General features: G+C 46.6%; 3 protein-coding genes across 3 annotated transcripts in view; 2 read left to right on the forward strand and 1 right to left on the reverse strand.

Annotated features, from left to right (window-relative positions):
* LOC142473654 (histone H1.11R-like) overlaps window positions 1-24,148 on the forward strand; it is a 205,696-nt gene that overhangs the window by 80,985 nt on the left and 100,563 nt on the right. The gene's annotated exons all lie outside the window — the stretch shown is intronic.
* On the forward strand, window positions 4,231-4,626 carry LOC142473624 (histone H2A type 1-like). The gene has a single exon (XM_075580721.1). It carries the CDS (start codon window positions 4,231-4,233, stop codon window positions 4,624-4,626), a length of 396 nt encoding a protein of 131 aa, XP_075436836.1.
* LOC142473640 (histone H4) lies at window positions 17,043-17,455 on the reverse strand. Its single transcript, XM_075580735.1, has one exon. It carries the CDS (start codon window positions 17,424-17,426, stop codon window positions 17,115-17,117), a length of 312 nt encoding a protein of 103 aa, XP_075436850.1. The 5' UTR covers window positions 17,427-17,455; the 3' UTR covers window positions 17,043-17,114.

The following is a 24,148-nucleotide window of genomic DNA, read 5'->3' on the forward strand; positions in this document are numbered from 1 at the left end:
CCACTATCCTGCTTATTATTGTAGTTTCTATGCACCTCCTATAGTTTTTTTTAGATTTCTGAGGCATGAAGAAGTGTGGTTACTTTGCAACATAATCCTACATTTCCTATAAGGATATGTAATGATAGCTCAAACTTTTCATAACTGCGCATTGTACCATAATTTACCACATCATTGTTTTAGCATAGCACAATTATCGCCATTGTATATTCCTCTCCCCTGTGCCTTATTCTGTCTGGTGTAGTTGCTAATTTCCGATTATAAGACAATGATTAAAAGATGGGCCAATGGGGATCATATTAATAAAGGTTAACCCATTGTCCCTACCTATCTTAAGGGATCCTCAGGGGGTTAACCCAGTATCCCAGAGAATAATGTGATTGGGTTTATGTACCTCCCTGATTAGAATGAGTATGTTTTGCTGCTGCCCATGTGTGCAGGGCTGGTAATCACTCAGCGAGCCTGCACACACAGAGATAGGGTCCTGCTATCAGGAATGTGGGTGGGGAAGTGCCCCAGCCATTGTTAGGAGTGGGGAGGAGCGCTGACTCAGGTCTGGGGAACAATGTCTCACCGAGTGGCGCTATTGTTCAGTCCAGATTCTGAGGCGCCTATCTCTGAGGGATATATTGGGTTGTCTTGGGGAACCGTTGCTGGGTATAAGCCCCGTAGGTACAATTTCTATTTGTCAGTTTGAATTTTCCACACCTCTTCAAACCCACCTCTGTGGGGTGTCTTAGGGGCACAGTCACCTGCTGTGTCCCGGATTGGCCGATCAGACGATCCTCTGCTTGGTGATTAGTCAGCACCCCGTCTTCCATGCTTTGCTATTAAGACAGGTAACCTATGTAAAGACAGAAAGTTACTCCCTGCACTTTAATCATTGGGTAGCAATAAATGGGGAAATAAATATACATAGTGAAAACTAAATCTAGAAGACAAAGGAGACTTTTGGTTACATCCTTTGATCAAATAATGCCAAGCTTGGTAACCAACTTCAAGGTAAGTCTCAATAGCAGGTCCCTATGCTAAATGCATATACATGTTCTGTGAAATATACCCTGTAAAGAGCTGCCGATTTCTCATTACTATGCCATCCGAGGTTTGTGCCGGAGATAAACCAAAGTGAGGCGTGTAAGTGGAGGCGAGCAGGCGATTTGAACTTGCTATAGTGCAAATATCATCCCTGGATTACTGCGCTACCCACAGCGGACGGAGCGTGGAAACCTCCCGGGTTAGCCTTGGAAGCGGCGCCTGGCACCTAGTTGAGAAAGGATTCCCTGTTTGGGTGAGTTTGTGCCCAAACTGTGGGTAGCGCTGTCTGTCGACCTCATTCAAAATGTGTGTGTGTGTGTGTGTTCCCGATGTTAAGTGTCCTCGTCTCCTGTGACTGATATCACAACCTGCAAATAATATCCACCTCCCCAGGACCAGCTGTGAGATGAGGGCCGGATCTTTTCCTGGGAGTGCGTCTGTTTCTCTCCTGGGCTTTGCATGTACAGTAGACCGTTGGCATCTCGTTTCTCAAGGTTACGTTTCCTAGACAATGGAAAATTAAATAGAAACGTGTTATTGGGAGTTTTTAAAACCCACTATTTTGGGGAGGGGAGGGGGAGATATTTTGCACACCCACAGGTTCCTAGTTTATGGTTGTGCTACTCCCCAATGTTGCTGTGATTAAGGATAAACAGCTCCTATTAAAATAAGTTTTCTAAGAGGTTTCAAATACGATGTTATGTCAATGTTTCTCCATAAGAGGAAACATTGAGGAATTCAAAATAAAATGTAATATAAAAATAAATATAAATAAAAAGGCAAAACCTACATCTCAGATAACAGATTTGTATAATGAGTCCATTCACTTCTCCATCTCACCATTATGTGTCTGTAGTGACGATGATGGGATAAGCTGCCTAACCAGGATCACCTTACAGTGGGTGATTTGTGGAGACTAATTAGCAGAGAAATCATTATCCTCCTGACAATGATGGATGACATTAAACTATGAGGTCACATAGAAAGCTATCACAGAGCCCTTACCCCACCTCCTCCCACCCCCTCCGCACAGCACTAGGTACATGGCCGCCGCTGCTTCTCCTCTTGCTCCTCCGTCTTATTACATGAACCACATTCACCCACCACCGTGCAGCCTCCGAACTAAAGCCCGGTGCGCGGGGGATCACGGGAGATGTAGTTCCGGGGAAGTGAAGCTGGTAGTCAGGGACATGCATAGTAATGTATTGCAATGGAGACCTTACTGCGCATGCCCATTAACTAGAGTCTCGGTCACCATAGAGATGAAAGACGATGCACTCGGCGGCCATGATTACTTTGGGCAGATCCCATTGAGTGTAATGATAACTAAGGGCAGAGGAATGAGGCAACCAAACTGTGCAAAACAATGTGACTGGAATAACATGGGATCTTTGAATGAATATTACGGAGCTTGGATTTAGAATAGAGACAGTAATTGAATAGATGTAAAAGTTTCACAAGTGATGTTGGGATAGTGAAGGAACAGCCCAAGTGTTTCTTATTAATGCGAGTTATACATTTGTGTTTTGCTGCCTTTCTCCCTCTATAGATGTTATGGGGAATGTGGCATCTCTGGCAGTCTCAGCACCTGTACATGTATTTGTGTGTTTTGCTCAGTGATCATTTTGCAAATTCAGGATTTTACTCAATGTTTTTCATTACATTATGGGCTATTCAAGGGATTAAACCTAAATGTATCAAGAATGATGCAGCAATGTCAAAGTCCTATTGATTTGGACTTAATTCACACCAATTCTATTAAGGGAAGCCACACAACGTGCAGTGTGTCACAGAACTATCTGGGGGTGAAACCTCTGATTCAGATCACGTGAGAAATCCAGGTCTCCGGGATACACGTTAGTACCAAAGCAATACCGCCACCGTGTGGTCTGTGTGTGTGAATGGCAGATATTAAATCCTTTGGCCCTTTTTACCTTCTCTGTATATTTGTGTTGCTTTTTTTTTTGTGTGGTTTTAGGATTAAAAAAAACAGGACGTGATAAATATTTGCGATTTAGAGTTCTGACAAGTTATCACAAAACCACATCAACTGCTACTGAAATCTGAGGGAACACATGTTGCTCAGCCTTGTTTTTATACTAAAAAGGTGCAATCCCTGATAACAGATTGAACAAGGTGACAATAGAAGCCTTTAATGTAACACCTCCCAGCCTATTTAATGCAGATTTGACCGATTTCTAAACTAATGTCAAACCCAACAGGACAATGAGAAATATCACTTGTTACATTTATGTAAATGGAATAAAAAATGTGCGACAAACTATAAAAGGCCAATTCTGATAATGCAAATGAATGTGCTCGTATCTAACGCATGTGGCAAACACGGATTGCATGGTCTGTTATTAATCCCAAACTGCACTAGGATTTTCCCCCGATCAGATGCGTTATATACCATGCGGGTGTGAGGGCATCATTTCATGCACACTTATTCTGACACGTGCACATATAATCTGTATTTTAGTGAGGCTCAAAAATAGTACACGAGGGAAAATAATCGCAGGTTATTAACCTCAAATCCCACTTCACGAGCACGAACTCCATTACTAACACAGCAGCGCCACCCTGTGGGATGTGTGTGACCTGCAGATTATCTGAAGGGGATTCTCGGCGATTGTCACTTTGTCTGCGGTTCTCCCGCCTCTTACTAACAAAACAACACAAGTACAGCAAACACGTGGCTGGGTAGGAAGCCAGAAAGAGCTAAAAATACATCACATAAGATACTTTATAATATATAATAGCTACAAAAGCAAATAACTGAAAAATTGCAATGTATAATAGAACACTTCCCTTTTATCCCGAGCACAGGTGACATATGAGCATATCTCTTATAGTGATAAAGTGGGTGGCTCTTAGAAGAGCCTTTGTGTTTGTGGGTCAGTGATGAGATCGGGGTTACTTGGCGCTGGTATACTTGGTGACCGCCTTGGTGCCCTCGGACACGGCGTGCTTGGCCAGCTCTCTTCTGACTTTATCATGTGACCGTTTATGACATCATCAGTTTTCTTTCAAATTAGACGATTGGTGGTTTCAGGATTATGGAACTGGTTGGCTGTTTTCAAAACTGACCAATCACAGAGGAGTTCAGCTGCTGTCAGAGTGTATAAATAAGGGCACAGGGGGCGGGGTTTGTCACTTCTCCTGTTACCTGAGCTGCTGTCTGAGTGATACACGATGTCTGGAAGAGGCAAACAAGGCGGGAAAACTCGCGCTAAGGCCAAGACGCGCTCATCTCGGGCTGGGCTGCAGTTCCCAGTCGGCCGTGTGCACAGGCTGCTTCGGAAGGGAAATTATGCTCAGCGTGTGGGGGCCGGAGCCCCGGTCTATTTGGCCGCAGTGCTGGAGTATCTGACCGCTGAGATCCTGGAGTTGGCCGGTAACGCCGCCCGGGACAATAAGAAGTCCCGCATCATCCCCCGGCACCTGCAGCTCGCTGTGCGGAACGACGAGGAGCTGAACAGGCTGCTCGGAGGGGTCACCATCGCTCAGGGGGGTGTCCTGCCCAACATCCAGGCCGTGCTACTGCCCAAGAAAACCGAGAGCCACAAGCCGGCCAAGAGCAGCAAGTGAGCTTCACCCCCGAGACCAGGAGCAGAGATCCCCACATACCCAACACAAAGGCTCTTTTCAGAGCCACCCACAACATCAAAAAAGCGTTATAGTATTTCACATTTCCTGCAGGACATGTTTTTATTATATGTCTATCTCCATTCTAAGTCACTTTAATTGTTTATGATAATAGTTCTCTTCATTTGTAAAGTAATGTATAATTAAGTCCATGTATGTGGAGGTGTCAGTTCTGTCATTAGAAACAGTAATGCGTTTGATACGACACTGCAGAAAGCAAATCAATATTTAATACCATAAAGGCACCTACTGTATATATAACTTGGGGGTGAACTTTAATTACCGACATGATGATTTTTCGGAAAAAATCCCATAAAATTGATGAACTGATTAAAGTGCATTTAGTTTGCTGGAAACATAACTATAAAGCTAAACAAAAAAACTGTTTCTAGTTCATCGCTAAATAAATTAAAACAAAGTAGTGCAGCATGGCTAATACACTATAAAGTAGTGTTTGTTTCTGTTTGTGATTATACAAAAGGCGCAACGTGTTGGTATTAGGAGTCTATTCTTGAAACAATTTACCACACGGTGGCGCTGTTGGATTAGAAATCGGTATCTTCATTACTTGGCTTGTAAAGGCTAAAACCTGTTTTTATATCGGACACAAATTCGCAAGCCATGAAGATGTATTATACTGAAAATGTATATAATGTATCATTAAAGACAAGTGAGTAACATTGATGCAAGAACAATTTAAAAAAAATTATTTTATTCAACCAACGTTGTTTACAGATTGCCCTCGAACATGCAAAATCAAGTCATAATATAATTAATGTTGACATGTTAGAAAATAAAATAGCATAATGGTATAGAAAGATTCAATAACCAAAAGGCAGAACACATAATTACAGCATCTGGTCTTCGAAATAAACAGCACAAGTTTTTTGGAGGTACAATTTATCAAATTAATTCCTTTATGAGCAAGAACAATAATCTGAATTTTTTTTTGTACCACTAATATACTCTGTGCTATAAACTAAAAATTACAGAACCTGTCCCTGGTGTCATTTTTTTTTTTTTTTAAATCTAAGGAACAGCAATGTCATGTACGGTCCATCTGTGAGCATGTGGCCCATATACTATCTTGTGAAAAGAAGTGATAAAAGGCGCTAACAACTCTATGTGAAAGTGAAAATAATAATAAGTGTTAAGTGATGAAAATGAATATATTAACTAAACACCCAGCTCAAAACCTCTCTGGTGGGACCTGTTTCACGGGTTCCAAGGTTTAACAATTTCTCAAAAATTGTTAAACCCATATACTATCTGTCACGGACTGCACACAAGTGAGCATGTGATATGCAACCAGGGTTAATACACACGGCTACTCTAGCCAACTCACCTTTCTCCTGCACAAGGTACTTCCAATATGTTTATATTAACCCATTACTCAATTGCAATCCCATCTATGTGCGTACATCACTGTATAATTTAGGCAAAATATGTAATTATTTACCAGAGTCTCAGGTCTATTTATTATTATTATTATTATTATTATGTTTATTATAAGGAAAACAAAATTGTGCACTTAACACACAATCAGTTGTAGCTAAATGTGGCAGGCAATGAAAATACTCTCTACAAAGCGTGCACCAGTTTATTCTGAGCCCCAACACATTACTTATTACATGTTTTAATACCCCCGTCCATGGTCAGTCCGGAGTCCCTGGGCTCTGTTCCCTGTATGGGAGCTGGCGGCACTCACAAGCCAATCGGATCTGGACTCAATGACCGGTTTGGCAGCGTGCTGCCACATGCCGCCTAAGCTCTGATCTGACAGCAAGGTATTGCGGAACTGCCGACTGTGCTCTGGCTCATTGGCCCTAGTCATACTGGCAGGGATAGGGATGTCAGTTTGGTCAGGTTACACCCAGCTTACGTTACTGGTCTCCTCCAGGACATCCAAGGGATGAACTCCAATGTCCGGGGAGTGATGGTTTCATTCTTGGGACCCTGAACAAACATAGTGTCAGAGGTGGCAAGGTCTCAAGTCTGACAGCAGGTCACAGCCACAATGGGAAATAAAATTGGCAAAGAGCCAAGGATAGCGTCGCACCACGAGCAGGAACAGATAAAGAGGGTGTGGTAAAAACATAGTTATTGGCAACCAGAGAAACACAGTAACATGTTTCACTCCCACAATAGGGCACACTCGACGGACACACTCTACCCCTATTAGTGGCACATAAAATTGCCCTAATCAGTTCCCAACAACATGTTGGTGTTATGGCCTGGGAGGTCTCTGCCATTACGGATGCTCTGGGCCATGATCAAATCGATGAAAACACGGGCCACCTGCAGGGACTTAGGGGCACCATCGGACAGGTGGCAGATGCTCTGGCCCAAACATATCAGGTTGGACAAGAGTGATGACCGTGCCAGGGTTCAACTGGCTGGCCACCATCATAGTGCTGATGGTATAAGGGCACAAATATTTCAACCGCACAATGATCTGCTCTAGCCCAATGGTGGCTCCTCTTTGTGTTGCAGCACAGGCAGCAATCTCGGCAGCCTCGGAGACTGGGACCTGGGTTGCCTGGGTAATATGGTGGGTCACCTGCTATTGCTTGAGCATGGGAATGTGACTTACCCTGGCGTTTATATCAGGAGCTGGGTTGTGGGTCCCATCGCAGGTTGATCGGTTCAAAGTGCAGTGGGGCAAACCACCCTCAGGTGGCACGCCCTGTTGAAACCAAAGCATTGCCTCTTATGGGTAAACTTGGTGGTCGGGTTCTGGAACTAGGGGGCACTGGGCAGCTCCACAAATATGCATCGGACCTTGGGGTTTATGTGTGCCGAGGAGGTTGGTGGCCAGGAACTGGAACACTCGGTTGGGGTTGTTGCCAGAATAGGAGTCGAGCCACCATGAACTCATACGTAATCTTGGCAGTTTGCTGAGCCATTGATGGTTTGCCATCCATAATGCATTCACTCACCTCCGGGAAATGTTTGAGTACAAATTGCTCCTTCACGATTAAGATAAGGAATACATTGAAGGTACTCACTGAACACACAGTTACTCACCTCTTTGCATGATGGGCTGACCGGGCCACAGAGTCAGTGTGCAAATCCGTGGACCTCTTGTGCATGGCATGAAACTGGGTCCAGTAAGTCTCGGGCGTGATATCATACTGAGACCAGAGCAGTGCTTTTACCACCTGGTAGTCACCAGCATCCTCCCAAACCATTGCTTGATAGGCTTCCATATCTTTCCCACGCAGCTTGGGGAAGAAGCCTGTCACAGGAGACCAGAATTGTTAACACACTTCGCCAACTAGGGTCTGAGGGAGAAGAATCTAGCCTCAACTAGGTGCAGGGGACTGCTACAGTAGATTTGCCCTGTACAGCTCCTTCTCAGTGCTATTGTCCCAATAGCACTATTTAAAACCCCGCCAGTCGCCTGTCTGATCAGCTTCAAAACTTGTCTGGTACTCTGATCAGCTTCTCCCCTTACATAGCTCTCGGGCTCCTATACTTTTCATGGAGTAGGGGCAACCAGCCAATCGGAGGACGATGTCTTGTCCGGCTTTACAAATCAGAGGAGGGGGCCGGCTTAGTCACTCTTGACCGCCCCTCGAGTAGGGAGGGTCTAGCGAGTGGGAAATTTGAAATAGCCAATGGAAATTGTGCCTATGGGACTCAGACCCGGCAACGGTTGAACTAGCCAGCCCCATACATCCCGCTGGGTAGGCACCTCAGCCTCTCATGTGAATAAAGTCTTTGCACCAACGAGAACCAGTTTCCCGGACCTGATTACCATCCCTTCCCTGCTCACCATTGTCCTCATACTCACACCGACCCCACCTTCTGTCACAAAGCAGCTTTTCTCCGAAATGCAAGCAAAACAAAAGGCAGTGTTGGCTGCCTTACTAAATGTATGGGGAACATACTACTAAAAGGCACAAAAGTGCCTTTTTTACAGATACAATCCCTGTTCCCAATTCCTACCGTTTCCCCCTTCTAGAGATTACACAGTGATTAGCTCTTTTCTGGAAGAGGTTACACACAATACATTATACACAGGCCAAACGAGCCTCACCGAGGTGGCTATTACACACAGTTTTGGGGTATCCAGCCGGGCTTCATCTTTATTATGTGAGGTTGGCTACCCCATACCATCAAATATCCCCCTTTAAGATGAAGGCTCTGGGAAAGCTACCCCATCAGGTGTCTCTCCAAGGCTGAAGAACCTGGAAGTCCGTTTGTCGGGGCTGGGATCATCGTGCTGGGAATGACTATTGGCGTTGCTGTGCTCATTGCACTTTTTTGTGTTGAATGGTAAAATTAAACTCCTGGAGGACACACCAACTTCCCATTTTAACCTTACACCCGCTGCAACAAGCTAAGAGGGTTGCAATCAGTGATGACAGTGAAAGGCTTCCCGTAAACATGACTTATAACATCTTGAGAACCCACACATTGTCCAGATCCTCTTTCTCGATTGTGTCATAGGTGACCTCCCAAGGCAACAGCTTGCAGCTTAGGTAGGTGAACGTATCCTCGCTGCAATCCTCACCTACCTGGCTTAGCACAGCACTGATGCCATAAGTTGAAGCATTGGTTTGCACCAAGAATCGCTTGATGTTATCGAGGACCACCAGGATCAGAGCACTGGCTCGAGCATCTTTGAAAGCCTTTAACGCTGCCCACACTCAGGAGACCAGGCAACTAGCACCTAGCTGGTGGTACTTATAAAAGTGATTACCTGCTTTATAGTGTGGGGGACCGGCCAGTCTACTATTGACACAACTTTCGTGGGCTCAGGCTTGAGATGTCCCCGGCCTACCCGGTAGCTGCGGTACAATACCCCCGCCATGCCGACTTGGCACTTGGATGGCTTTAGTGTCAGGCCAGCCTTCCTGATCCTATCTAGGACTGCTGCTACATTAACCAGATGAGTGTACCAGTCATTAATACAAATGGCTAAGTAGTCCAGATAAGCCCTAACATAGCCCTTAATCCATTCCAGCAACCGGTTGACAAGGCGCTAGAACGTGGCCGGCGTTTTCTTCATCACAAATGACATGACCAAAAATTCTTACAAGCCAAGGATGATGAAAGCCGACCTTTCCTACGCCTGCTGGGTCAATGGAATCTGTACAGATTCATGATGGCCAGATACCTGGCCCCGATGAGCTCATCTAAGAGCTCATCCATGTGGGACAAAGGATAGGCATTTGCCACGGTCTGAGTATTAAGCTGACGTTATTTTACACAGAACCAAGTGGTCCCACCCTCCTTGGCACCACGAATACCGGTGAAGTCCAAGGACACTGAGCAAGATAAATTACCCCTAATGCCATCATCTCCTCAACCTCCCCCTTAATGCTCCACTTTACCTCCGCAGAGATCCATTACGCTTCTTGAGGAGTGGTCAATGATCCCCGGTGTTGACCGGGTGATCGGTTAGATGGGTAATGCCCTGATTATCTGTAAACATGACCTGGTACTGCTCTAGCATCTCCCGCACCAGCTTGGGAACCGCGAGTTGGGGACCCATCTCCACCTGCTCCACTAAGCCTCCCTGCCGGGTTTCTCCCAGGAGATCGGGCAGAGCCTGGCTTGCCGGATCACCCAGCAGCGGGCTACAAATAGCAAACACCTCCGGCCCGCTCTTGTGATACTCCTTTAGCATATTGATGTGGTATGTTATGTGCCTACCTGCCTCTGGATCCTGGTTTACCACATAATTACACTCATGCACCCGCCGGTGAACCGTGTACGGGCCCGCCCAGGCAGAAAGTAGCTTGTTCTGCCAAGTGGGCTTCAGTACAAGCACCTGCTGCCCTGGGATTAATTCTCTACTACGGAAACTCCTATCATACCAGCGCTATTGCCTGATCTGAGCTGCCTCAATTTAGCCTGTGCCAACCCCATGTGTTCCTCTATCTGGTCCCTGAGCCCCACCATGTAATGTAGCACATAAGCATCAGTATCTCCCCCTCCCAGCCCTTATGAAACAGATTGAGTGGTCCACGGACATGGCACCCATAGAGGAGCTTGAAGGGGGAACGGATGGTAAACTCCTTTGGCACCTCTAGATACGCGAATAGCAGGTGATGTAAGTGAGCTTGTCAGTCTCACCCTTTCAGCTTCCACAAATGCTTGCAACATTGACATTAAGGTCCCATTGAACCGCTCACATAATCCATTCGTTTGGGAATGGTAGGGGGCTGTACAGAGAGATTTGACCTTGCACATTGCCAAGAGACATTGGAGCAGTTCGGACATGCACTGTGCCCCCGGATCAGCCAGCATCTCACTTGGGAAACCTACCCTAGTGAATATCTCAATCAAAGACTCTGCCAATTGACGTACTTCAATCAAGGATAGAGCAACTGGGATCATGTGCGGATCCACTATATTTACAGCTACACGCTGGAAGGACTCACCGATCACCGGTAGCGGTCTCAGGGGAGCCTTTGTGTGGTCACTCGACTTGCCCACTAGGTGGCAGGGATTACAGTTATGGCAGAACACCAATACCTCCTGTCATGACGCCGGTGAGTAGAAAGTCTGTAGTAGCCGGGCTCTAGTATGAGTGACTATCTGATGCCCCTACCAGCAGGATCACATGGGATATCTGCATCAACTGTGCCCTATATTCATGAGTAACAACTATCTGTCGCCTTAATGTCCCTGATCTGACCAGAGCACTCTTGGATTCCTGTTATGAGACACTGTGGTGCCAAAGGAACCGATGGGACACACCCTTGGAGTCAGACTCGGTCGCCCAAAGTATCATGCCCTCCAGTTTTGGGTCCGATCACACAATGTCCATGAACTCCTGGCTCAGTTCTGGTAGGTTGGCCCTGTCAAACAGTCAGGGGAAATGTTGGGACAGGGTTCGGGACAAATGTCTGGCTTGTTCTGGCTTACCTGCTTGGTGTCCAGCGGGACTTCAGCTCTCTTTGGCTCCAAAAGCTGGGGAGAGATAATTGGGGTGGTGTGCGGCAATGCCAAAGGCACTTCCACCTGGGCAACTGCCTGACTTTTGCTCGGGGTGACCGCAGCCACTGGTGCATTCTCCTCAGTGTAGGAGCAAATAAAGTGCCCCAAGTCATTGCCCAGCAGGATGTTGGTGTCCAAGCCGGGTTACACTGTGACATCCCAGACTCCTCTACTAGTGCCCTGATCAAGTAACACCGGGGCAACTCGCAATAACTTGGGGGCTCTGTCCAGCATTCTCACCGGCATCCCCGTGCCTTGGAGAAGTTTCTCTGGGCTGACCATATCAGGTTGCACCAGATTACCGTAACACCGGTGTCCATCAGGCCGGCAACCCGGAGATGGCCTCTGGTAAAAGGGCACAAATATTGTTGGCGGACATCATTGGATTCCAGCCCGATGGCTGCGATTCCATGTCCCTCCAGATCCACTTCTGCATCGTTGACTGCTGCTGCTAGGTCTGCTGCTGCACATTCTGCACGGCCTCCACTTGCTATGCTTTTGGGGCCAATCTCACGTAGGGGATTGGTCTCGCTGCTTGTGAGCATTGCCCCATATTGGGGTTACTGGAGCAGGGTGGGTTGGGGCAGTCCACCCGCAGATGGCCTAGCCAATTGCACTGGTAGCACCGGCGCTCATGGGCAAACTCTGCAGGCTTTGGCTGCAGCACCTCCGGCACTCCACTTGTTCCATCCCAGCTTAGTGGCCTTGGGAGGGTCAGCTACATTAGGTGGTGTTGTCGCTGGCACTGGATCGGGGGTCAGGACCCACTTCTCCAACTGTGGCCACATGGTCACAAATTCATCTGCCATCATGGCGGTCGTCTGGTGCATTCTCGGCTTATGCTCTATGACCCACTCCCGCACCTCCGGTACACATTTGGGCAAAAACTGTTCACGGATGACGATGTCCATCCTGTCTAGGAGCGAGGTGACTCTGCATCTGGCTACCCACCGAGGGCTGTGAAGGTCTAGCCAGGAGTTGAACTCCATGTAGGTGCCCTGCCTCCTTTGTCCAGAGCCCTGAACTGGGCACAATAGAACTCCGGTGAGAGGTGCACTGGACTATGCTCATTATGTGTGGAACTATCGGTCCTGCGGTCTTGAAATCACGAACTACTCAGAAATGAAAGTCCCGCAAGAGATTAAGAACTGGGCCAAGTGATGTCCATTACTATCCACCAGATAAAAAGCCTGTCACAGGAGACCAGAACCTTTACACACACAGTGATTAGCTCTTTTCTGGAAGAAGTTACCACTCAATACATTATAAACAGGCCAAATGAGTATCACAGAGGCAGCCATTACACACAGTTTTGGGGCAGCGAGCCGAGCTTCCCCTTTATTATGTGAGGCTGTGATAGGATGAGGCAGAGGAGAGGATAGTTGGTGATGGACTGATTATGGTTTGTGAGGTTGGGTTGTACAGTGGTAGTTCATCAAGGGTTAGTGGTAATTTTAATGGGGATAATTAATGGAGGTGTCAGTTAATAATGGAGCAATCTATGTAGGGTTTTACAGGTACAGTTAATGGGAGAATCATTTTAATAAGGACAGTCATGTGTTAGTATTTGCGAGAGGAGTTGTAAATTTTGAGAGCACTGGGAAGGGGACAATCAGAATTTGGAAGCATTGTGGATGGTAACAATGAATTAGGAAATCACTGGGGAACAATGGATTATGAACACTTTGAAAGGGAACAATCTGATTAGGAAACAAAGGGGAAGGGGCCAATCTCCTCACTACAATAGATTAGGAATAATTGAGGGACACTACATTGCTTAGTACTTGAAACCAAGCACTGGGAATGCCATGGAAGTAGAGGCGGGAAATAATACAGAGTGGGACCACTGGGGAAGGGAGCAACCCACAAACTATTACAACAAGAATTAGGTCAATCTTGAAACACTTGAGAAGTGGACAATCAAACCAAGGCACTGAGGGAGGGAACAATGTGTTTTGAGTATTGGGCGAGCAAGAATGAGAACAATATATGAAACAGTAGAGAGGTGGGATAAAATCCCAAAATCAGCGCTTCAGCGGATGAGATACACCAATAATTGGTACATGTAATGATCAGGATATGGAGAACTATATATACAATAATAGTAGTATTGGACCCAGTGCAAACGCAGGAGTGTATAATCAAAAATAATGTATTTTGGTGAGGGACTGTTTAATGCCTAATTCTACCTCACAAGAAAAATAAACACTCTTACCTGCTGCACTGTACCGGTCTAGAAGTCCCCTTGAATCCATAGAATGGGAAATCACAATACTCACTAGTATAATCTTCACTCCATTGGTGCGTGCGTCACGCAGAATAGATACACAACAGCTTGAAATCCAAAGATTTGCAGCGGAGCACAGCTGAGGAATGGGGCCAGCACAAGCAGTTGGAAGGTTAAAAATAATTATTTATTAAAGCATGGTATAAACAGGGGGGAGACAAAACACACTCTGACGCGTTTCAGGCTATGCAGCCCTTTATCAAAGAGTATATGAAACAGGTCACGCCGGATAGTAAGGAGGGGAGCATAGTTCTCGTTACATATTGCTTACTAACAATAGTTGCCACAGCAGACCAGGACTCTTTCACTGGATCACGTGCCAGACAGGACACAGCGATCAAATAAAGAGGTGTTTATTTCAGCAGTAGCCATCAGACACAGCACAGAATCTCCTAAAAGAGCTATACTCGCACCAACCAGGGAATACAGGGGGAATCCTAGCAGTCCTAGGTGCCCAGTGCCACAGAAATGGCTTACCCGGAGCAGCTTCCACTCTTGTAGAGGATCAGGAATTCCGCAGTGCTGAAAACAAGTTGCAAGCAGGCAAGTTTAAATCTTCTGCTTCAGAAAAGCACACAGCCTTGTCTTGGGTGTCTCTGGCATGACATCAGAGAATACCATTTAGTCCATCTCCATGCCAGTCCAGAAATGATCTGTGGAATTGATATCTGCCACCCCGTTTCTGGATTCCTGTCTCCATAGCAAATCATGGAGATAGGGTGGTGACCCATCAGAGTGCCTGATGTGTGTGGACACAATCACAGTTCCCAGGCCTCAGTACACACCCCTGGGACCAGGCTTAACCTGTATTATTCTGGACCCCGTCCCTCCCACATACCTGTCCTTTCCTGGGGCTCATCTGGTCACCAGACCCTAGAGCTGCCCCAGTTTAATGTGCCGTGCAACCCCTTCCATACCCTGTAACTGTAATTGTTTACTCTCGTGTTGTAAACTGTACCAAAGTATACACTGTGTGTGCATATATAAAGCACAGCCAGGGTCTCTGTACATTGGGCTGAGAATCCCACTGAGCAGCCCACATGTCCGGAGAACTGCTATTGCTTGGAGTGGAGGGAGAGGGGCAGGCTCCCACTGACAGGCGCTGCTCCCACTGACAGGCGCTGCTCCCACTGACAGGCGCTGCTCCCACTGACAGGCGCTGCTCCCACTGACAGGCGCTGCTCCCACTGAGAGGCGCTGCTCCCACTGACAGGCGCCGATCCCACTGACAGGCGCCGCTCCCACTGACAGGCGCTGCTCCCACTGACAGGCGCTGCTCCCGCAGGGACCTTCATATTTCTCCAAAAGCCCTTTAACTTTCACCCACCCCGCGCCCAGCCATGATTGGCCAATGCAGATGTGACCTCACGTCCTGTCTCCCATGCAGTATCCACACATGATGGTCGCGGCTCCATCTACAGCGATTCCCTATAGCAGCGGGGACTGTATGTAAGGGGAACCCAGCAGCGCTCAGGGTCAGTGTGATCCCAGCGTGCAGGGAACTAAGCGGTGCGCCCCAAGGCTGCGCCAGAGACACCTTCACACGTCGCTGGGAGCTTCATCCAGCGGGAGATGTGAAAACGGTTCCGTGCTGCGGGACAGAGTCTCAGAAAGCAAACAGGTTTGAAAGCGCTGCAGTCTCAAACCCCACAGGAGTGGGAACAAACCCTGGGGAGTCTTGGAAGTGGCGCCTGGCACCTAGAATCCCCTGTATTCCCTGTTTTGGGGAGTGTAAGTGGTTTGGGAGTTTGTGCTGTGCTGGATACGGCCAGAATAAATTCTCTTTATTGAAACGCTTTGTCCGTTCTGGTGCCTTGATCCCGGGGTTACGTTCTGGTCTCCGGGATAATCTTTGAGATAAAGTGTGACTGAAATAAAAAAAACAAAGGATCATTGAATTAATAGAACAGATTGATTTAGTAACATTGTTCACAAAAGTAAGGAAGACCCCAAGTGTTTCATGTTAATGTGAGTTACACACGTGTGTGTGTTTTGCTGCCTTTATTTTGGTGCTGCTGCGTTTTCCCTGTATAGATTGTGTGGGAAATGTGGCATCTTTGGCAGTTTCAGCCCCCACATCAGTCACATATTTGTGCGATTTAAGAAGTGATGCTAGAGTCCTGTTGATTTTCAACTTAATTCACTAATTATATTTAAGGGAATCCGCAAAACGTATTTAACACAAATATCTGGAGGTGAAACCTTTGATTCAGATCATTGTGATTAATCCAGGTCTCCAGAATCCAGATCATTTCCAAAACAATACTGCCACCGTGTGGTCTTTGTTTGAATGACATATAGTAAAGCTTTGGCGCCTTTTTACCTTCTCTGTATAATTGTTCCGAGATCCCCAAACCGAGTGTTTTACACATGAAATGCGGGGTTGTATTTATGATCATAAAACCAAAAAACGTGATCAATATGTATGAGATTTACAGTTGTGACAAAGAATCATAAAAGTCACAGAAAGTGCTAAAGAAAATCCGATTGCATTTTTTTCTCATCAAAAGCTGATAAATAGTCCCATATATTGGGCATCATGTAATGGAATATAAAAAGAGTGACTATTTTACGAAACATTTGCATTGGGGATTCTGTTTTAAGAGCAGAAAAGACAGCAAAATAATAATGAATGAATGCTCAAACATTGTCATTGTTTTATGCAAGTCTATAAAAATGTAATTGTTTTCATAGCGGTTAAAATCAATACAGATAAGGCATTTATCAGATACATTTTCTTTTGCAGATTGTACCAATGTGTAATGTAAAAAAATGTGTATATGGATCGAGCAATTAAAATCACGTATTTAAATCTATGTCAAGTGCAGGCACTTCTAATTCAGAGAAGTTATATCAAAAAGTGAGACCAATATTTGTAGTTTGCTTTATGAATGAGCAGTTAATAGTATGAAGGGAGTATAGCAAAGTTTATATAAAAGAATCGTAGATAAAGCGCTGTAACAAAATGCTATCACATACTGTGGGTGGTTTTGTAGTGCATTGTATTTCTCTAACCCGTTTCCAATATGAAATATTGAGTCCCGTCAGAGACAGCAACATGAAAACGGGTAAGAATAAGATGGCGGTGTAACCAGAGCTCTATACAGGAGAATGTGGGTGGCCCTTAAAAGAGCCTTTGGGTTAAATGAATGTGAATTCCGTATCATCAGTTGGTAAGAAGTGTCACCGTTTAGCCTCCGAATCCATAGAGAGTGCGGCCCTGGCGCTTGAGAGCATACACCACGTCCATAGCGGTGACTGTCTTCCTCTTAGCGTGCTCGGTGTAGGTGACCGCGTCCCGGATCACATTCTCCAGGAAAACCTTGAGCACCCCACGGGTCTCTTCATAGATGAGACCGGAGATGCGCTTCACTCCTCCTCTGCGAGCCAGGCGGCGGATAGCAGGCTTGGTTATGCCTTGGATGTTGTCACGAAGAACCTTCCTGTGCCTCTTGGCACCTCCTTTCCCGAGCCCTTTTCCTCCTTTGCCGCGACCAGTCATTCTGCAAAGTGTCAAAACAAGAAGCGAATGAGGTAATTGCGGTAAAGCTGCTGCTTATATGCAGTATGAGCGGACCTGAGTGAAAACCACAGACACCCCATGAGGGGAGAAAGTGAATTGCACTGGAAGACGTTCCTTGATTTTGATTGGCTGAAAAAGTCTTTAGTCTGATTGGCTCAGTGAAAGCCGTTACTGTTTATAAAAAAAAAGCCCGCGCGACAATGTGATTGGTTTGAAGTTTATCTCAATAAACTGTGATCACATTTGCTTTGCCTAGTATTGCCCAACTCACACGAACACATTTGTGTGCCATCTATTTCATGTATTTAATTATATTGTGTCTGCATCTATATATCTGTAAATGTAATTCATTTGTAATATTTAGATGTGTATGATCAACTACATTCATCAGTATTTTTTTGAATAAATATCCCTGTTTTATAAATTTGCTTTTATTTCTAATTTACCCTGCATGAGGTGACACGTGGAAGAAATGCAGACCGGGGAAACAAGTTCAGCAAACACAAATCCTCCAGTAGAAATGTCTGAAGTTGACAGTTACTCCACAGGGTGGCAGTGCTGCTTCGAAATTGAAGTCACGTGGGAATGAAGTTACATGAAATCACTATAAAGCCATAACACAAGTCTAAGGCTGTGCCTATAGTTATAGTGCCGCCGATGGTGACGGCGACACGACGGGTGACGTCACCCGTCGCCACCGGCGAAAGTTATATTTCGCCGCGACGGCGCAGGATTCCGGGCATTTAATTGGTTCAAGGACCGTCACGTGACACGACGGCCCCTGAAAAATCAAATTTGCCGGCTTCAAGTTTCCACTATAAGCGCACACAAAATGTATATAATTACTTATTGATAAAATATAGAATACATTTTTAATAGGGATAGATTTAAAAAAAAATTACTTGTACTTTATAAAACATTAATGTAAATTAATCTGTGCGATCATATCTGTGTTAAATAAATGTTAGCGTATAGGAGGAGAGAGGAAAGAACCCTATATGATGCACTCAGCCCTACTAATGAAAATAATAAACTTTTATTTAATGATAGTTGAAAAATGCAAACATAACAAATATATTTAAAACCTAAAAAGTGTACTGTTCAGTTCTGATGTGCAATCACTCTAGATGACCAGGTAGTGTCAAAGTTAGTGTGAAGCACAGTAGATTAGAGAAACTGTTGATTCTCACAATACTAGTATGAAAATGATTTAGTAGATGCACAATGAATATAACCCTGTCAGGGAAGTAGCTAGTGTGCACTCTACATAGGTATTGAGATACACAAGCACTGGGAGCATTGATAGTGCAGCACTGTGTTACAAAGCTGCAGTAGGGTACATAGCACTGCTGTATACACAGGAAGCCAAATGCAAACCCAGGCAGGGAAGGACCCCCCTGATGATAGATCAATGGGAGCGCTGCTGGGAGGTGGGTGCAGGTAAGTATACCCCGTGGTTAACCTCATGAGGGGACTCCAGACTAATAGCCAGAACTCACACATTTGCAGCTCCTTCCGGGGGGGGGGGGGGGGTGTTATCACAACCCTGCTGTGTATATATACTAAGGGCTAGCCAGTGCCAGCAGGAGGTCTGATATACCTATTGATATACCTAAACATATTTGTTATGTTTGCATTTTTCAACTATCATTAAATAAAAGTTTATTATTTTCATTAGTAGGGCTGAGTGCATCATATAGGGTTCTTTCCTCTCTCCTCCTATACGCTTAAGTTTCACCCTGATAGCACCTCCCTAGAAAGTCTATTTTTAGCTGAGCAGGATTTTTTTTGTTCTTTTGTTTTTTGTCTAGTATCTGGGGTGTCGAGCCACCCTCAAGAAAGGCTGCAGACCCACGATTAGTGCCAGATCAACACTTAAGGTCCACAACATTGTTTGTTTAATCACGGTGCACTGTTCACTTGATATTGGTTGTTAACTAGTTATTAGCTGCGCACTTTTAGCTTTTTTTCTACTGAGATGGGTAACAAACTGCACCCACAGCTACGGGACATGCCTGGAAAGTGGAAAATAGGCGTCTGGAACCGTCTGGGAGTATAAGATAAAGTAAGATACTCGCCAGACGAGAAGGGAGGTTCCAGAAGATAGGTGGTACCGAGAGCCTGGGGTCCAGAGCCGGGAGGTAGGTCGGAATCCGCAAACCGAGGTGAAGGGGTCGGGGAGTCCAGGAGGTCAGGAAACAAACCAAGGGTAGAAGACCAGAGCGGATCCACAGCCAGGCCGGTTCGGTACGCAAGGGATCACTAAGGAGACAAAGAGACAGGAACTGAGGCAGGCACGACCGTGGTTAACACAGGTCATATAAAGCTATGCTCAGCCAAAGAATGAATGGCTGAGCAAGGTATAAGTAGGAGGAAGGACCAATAGGGAGAGGGGGAGTAACGAGGGAGCGGTCCCAGGAAAGATAGGGAGTGGTAGGGAGAAACTCACCACAGCTGTGCTAGATGTGCAGCTTGTGAGCAGTGCACGCGCATCAGGCGTGTGCGCCATGCGGGAGAGGCGTGCGCGGCCTCAGCTGGGGGCGGGAACTTCCCCTGAGGGAGGACGTAAAAATCCTCTGCCGTGCGCGAGATCAGTAGCCGCCGCGGGAAGCGGTGGAGAAGGGAGATCCCGCCCACGGCGGCAAGAAGGCAGAGCTGGAGCGGGGTTGAGTAAAGTCACGGGGGGAGCCCCTTTAGAGAGAGTTGTTCCCCCGGACCTTACAGTACCCCCCCCCCTTAAGGAGCGGCCTCAGGACGACTCCAATATGGCTTTTGGGGATATTTGGAGTGAAAGAGACTCAGCAGTCTGGGGCATGTATTTGATGGTAGGGTACCCAAGATCTTTCCTCTCGGCCAAAGCCCTTCCAGTGAACCAGGTATTGTACCGAACCCCTCGTCCTCCTGGAATCCAAAATAGACTGGATTTCGAACTCTTCCTGACCCTGAACTATGACTGGTCTAGGGTCAATCGGTGTCCTATGGAACCGTGGACTCTGGGACACAGGTTTCAGCAGTGACACGTGGAACACGGAGGGTATCCTCATGGATGGGGGAAGTTCCAGATGATATGCCACAGGATTGATCCGTTCTACTACTGAGAATGGACCCAAGAACCTGGGAGCCAGTTTGTGGCTTGGACCAGTTTGTGGCTTGGAGTCTTCAGTCTAATGTTCTTGGAGGAGAGCCAGACCTTATCCCCTGGTTTGAAGACTGGTGCCTGACGACGGTGACGATCTGCCTGTGCCTTTAGTCTATGGGTTGCGTTTCTCAAAGCCTCTTGGATCCTTTTCCAGGATTCCTGAAGTTCCTTCATTTGGTCATCGGTCGCTGGAACCCCGGAAGGAACTGAGGTGATGGGCAGCTGACCCGGGTGAAAACCATAATTAATGAAAAAAGGGGATTTCAACTTGGAGCTGTTCTTTAAAGAGTTATGTGAGAACTCTGCCCACGGAAGTAAATCTACCCAATTGTCCTGGCTGTCTGCGATAAAGCATCGGAGGTATTGCTCCAGAGTTTGGTTCGTTCTCTCGGTTTGCCCATTAGTTTGGGGATGATACCCGGACGAAAAATGGAGGGTGATATCCATCCTGCGAGCGAAAGCTCGCCAAAATTTTGAGACAAATTGTGTACCTCGATCGGATACGATGGAAAGAGGAACTCCGTGAATGCGGAATATTTCCTTAACAAAAATGACTGCCAGGGTAGGGGAATTGGGAAGGCCTTTGAGAGGAATGAAATGGGCCTGTTTGGAAAAACGATCCACGACAACCAAAATGGTATTCATCCCTTTAGAGGTTGGATGTTCCACCACAAAGTCCATGGACAGATGACTCTATGGGCGTTCTGGTATAGAGAGGGGTTGTAGAAGGTGTAGAAGGCCGTACGGCTTTTTACGAGCGGTCTTAACCTGGGCGCAGATTGGACAAGTTTTTACGTATACTGAAATGTCCTGCAACATGGTTGGCCACCAAAAGGTACGACCAATGAGGTCAGAAGTCCTGCTAATGCCTGGATGACCGGCTGACCTAGAAGAATGACCCCACTCAAGAATCTTCTTAAGGAAGCGTGGAGCTGCATACAGACGGCCGACCGGCACCTTAAGGCCCCTCGGGAGATTAGACTGTGCTGCCATGACCTGATCCAGGATATCAAAAGAATTGGCCGAAACAATATATTTGGAGGGTAAGATTGTTTCGGAGATAATCTCGGAATTATCTTCAAACAGGAATTGACGTGAGAGTGCGTCTGCCTTTTGATTCTTTGAACCAGGAATGTAAGATATGAGATAATTAAATCTCGGAAAAAAAAAGAGACCATCGATCCTGACGCGCCCCAAGGCGACGTGCACTCTCAATGTAAATTAAGTTTTTATGATCAGTAAAGATCGAAATGGGGATCTCCGTTCCCTCCAGAAGATGTCTCCATTCCTGAAGGGCGAGTTTAATAGCCAGGAACTCTCTGTTTCCGACGTCATAGTTCCGTTCTGCCGAATATTTTTTTTTTTTAAAAAGAACCCACAGGGATGAGGTTTGGCCTTTGGGGACTGTCTCTGAGAGAGAATGGCGCCAGCACCGATGTCGGATGCGTCTACCTCTAGGGTAAAGGGGAGCCCGGGATCAGGGTGACGCAAAATAGGAGCAGAAGCAAAAGATTTCTTAAGGGAGTCGAAAGCTTGGAGAGCTACAGAAGACCAGACTGCTGTGTTAGCTCCCTTTTTGGTGAGGGCAGTCATTGGGGCCATGGTAGAAGAAAAATTATTGATGAATTTACGATAGTAATTCGCAAATCCCAAGAATCGCTGTATGGCTTTCAGGGAAGTGGGTTGTGGCCATTCTAAGACAGCCTCGAGTTTGACTGGGTCCATAGAGAAGCCAGTGCTAGCAATGATATATCCAAGAAAGGGAATGGAAGAAAGATGAAAAGAACATTTCTCTAGTTTAGCATGGAGATTGTTCTCCCGAAAGCGGGACAGGACTATCTTGGTGTGTTGAATGTGGTCAGAGAGGGATTTGGAAAAAATAAGGATATCGTCAAGGTATACGATAACGAAGCTGTCGAGGAGATCACGGAAGATCTTGTTGACAAACTCCTGGAAGACCACCGGGGCATTGCACAGGCCGAAAGACATGACTAGATATTCATAATGCCCATCCCGGGTGTTAAAGGCGGTCTTCCATTCGTCGCCCTGACCTATGCGGACAAGGTTATAGGCTCCGCGGAGATCAAGTTTGGAAAAATTGTTGCCCCCTGTAAACGTTCGATGAGTTCGATAATAAGTTACATGGAGTAACGGTTCTTGATCGTAATTTTGTTAAGACCTCTGTAGTCAATACAGGGGCGCGAGGCGCATGCACGAAGCTAGGGTAAATGGCTGCTTAGGGATTTAGCTCCCTTCACACTGGCAAGAATTATATAGCACAGTGACAACAAAAATCAACATAAAATCCTCCGGAAGGCTGATAAACTTGGCAGAATACCTGGGGATGCCAGCCAAAGCAAAATCGAAGCAAGAGGACCCCTCGGTCAAGCCATATTTTAATAAAATCACTCCGTCGGCAGCAGGAGGCTCCGTCTCACCCACACCGACTATGCATTCAGAGTCCGACAGCGAGACACTAACCCCACTGGCAGATGACCAGGAACTGGTCAGGAGAAAGGATCTACGAGAATTTTGTGGGGAAATGAAGAACTTTTTCCGCAAAGAACTGTGGAACCTGCGGAGAGACCTGGACGCGGTGGACGAACGGACCGGGACCCTTGAGACAAAAATGGATACCAACACGAGGGCCATAGTACAAACTAACAAAACAGTCTCCCAACTGGCAGAGAAGGTCTGCGAGATAGCAGACAAGCAGGAGGATTCAGAAAACCGGGACCGCAGGAACAATGTTCGCATAAGGGGGATCCCTGACCACGAGGACTTTGTGCAAAAATGGCTGGAGCATTTGCTCCCAGATAAATCTGAGCAGGACTTACACTTAGACCACTGCCACTGAGCACTCTGTTCAAAACCGCAAGCGGGAGACCCCCCTCGAGACATAAGAGTGAGTTTCCACTATTACCGCATCAAAGATGCTGTCTGCCAGATGGTGAGGGAGGCGAGATCCCTGGAGTTCGAGGGATTCAGGCTTCAGGTCTTCCAAGATCTGTCGCCAGCTACCCTTGCCAGACGCAGGAGTCTAGGCCCTGTAACAAAGATATTGCAAGAGAAGGGGACCCGCTACCGGTGGCTGTTCCCGTTTGCCTTGCTCGTGGTAAAAAACGGGGTCGCAAACACGCTTAGGAAGGTGGAAGATGGCGACGCATTTCTAAAGAAGCTGGGACTGTTGCAGAGAACGCCTAGCCCCGGTCCCTCCCAACCTCCTCACCTTAATCCGGAGCCCGATCCAGTGCTGGAGGCATCCTGGCAGAGAGTGGGGACTTCGGTAGCTGCTGATCAGTGAAGAGCCGTGTCTCCCCGCAGCAGCCGTGTCCAATTAAACATTTAAAGGCAAAGTGCCCTATATCCCCCCCCACAGAATACATGGCCGCCGGGTTCCCTTGCCTGTACCTTTTTTCTTCTCTCTCCGTCTCCCCCTGGTGGTTGTCCTCGAACATTGCAGGCCGCATTGGAAGTAGACGACCATCCTCGGCAGCGTTTGGCGGGAATCCAGGAAAAGAGCGCGAAGGCAGCGGAGGCGGCATCGTAAGATTGAAGAAGG

This window comes from Ascaphus truei, assembly GCF_040206685.1.
Source record: "Ascaphus truei isolate aAscTru1 chromosome 12 unlocalized genomic scaffold, aAscTru1.hap1 SUPER_12_unloc_3, whole genome shotgun sequence".
NCBI lineage: Eukaryota > Metazoa > Chordata > Amphibia > Anura > Ascaphidae > Ascaphus > Ascaphus truei.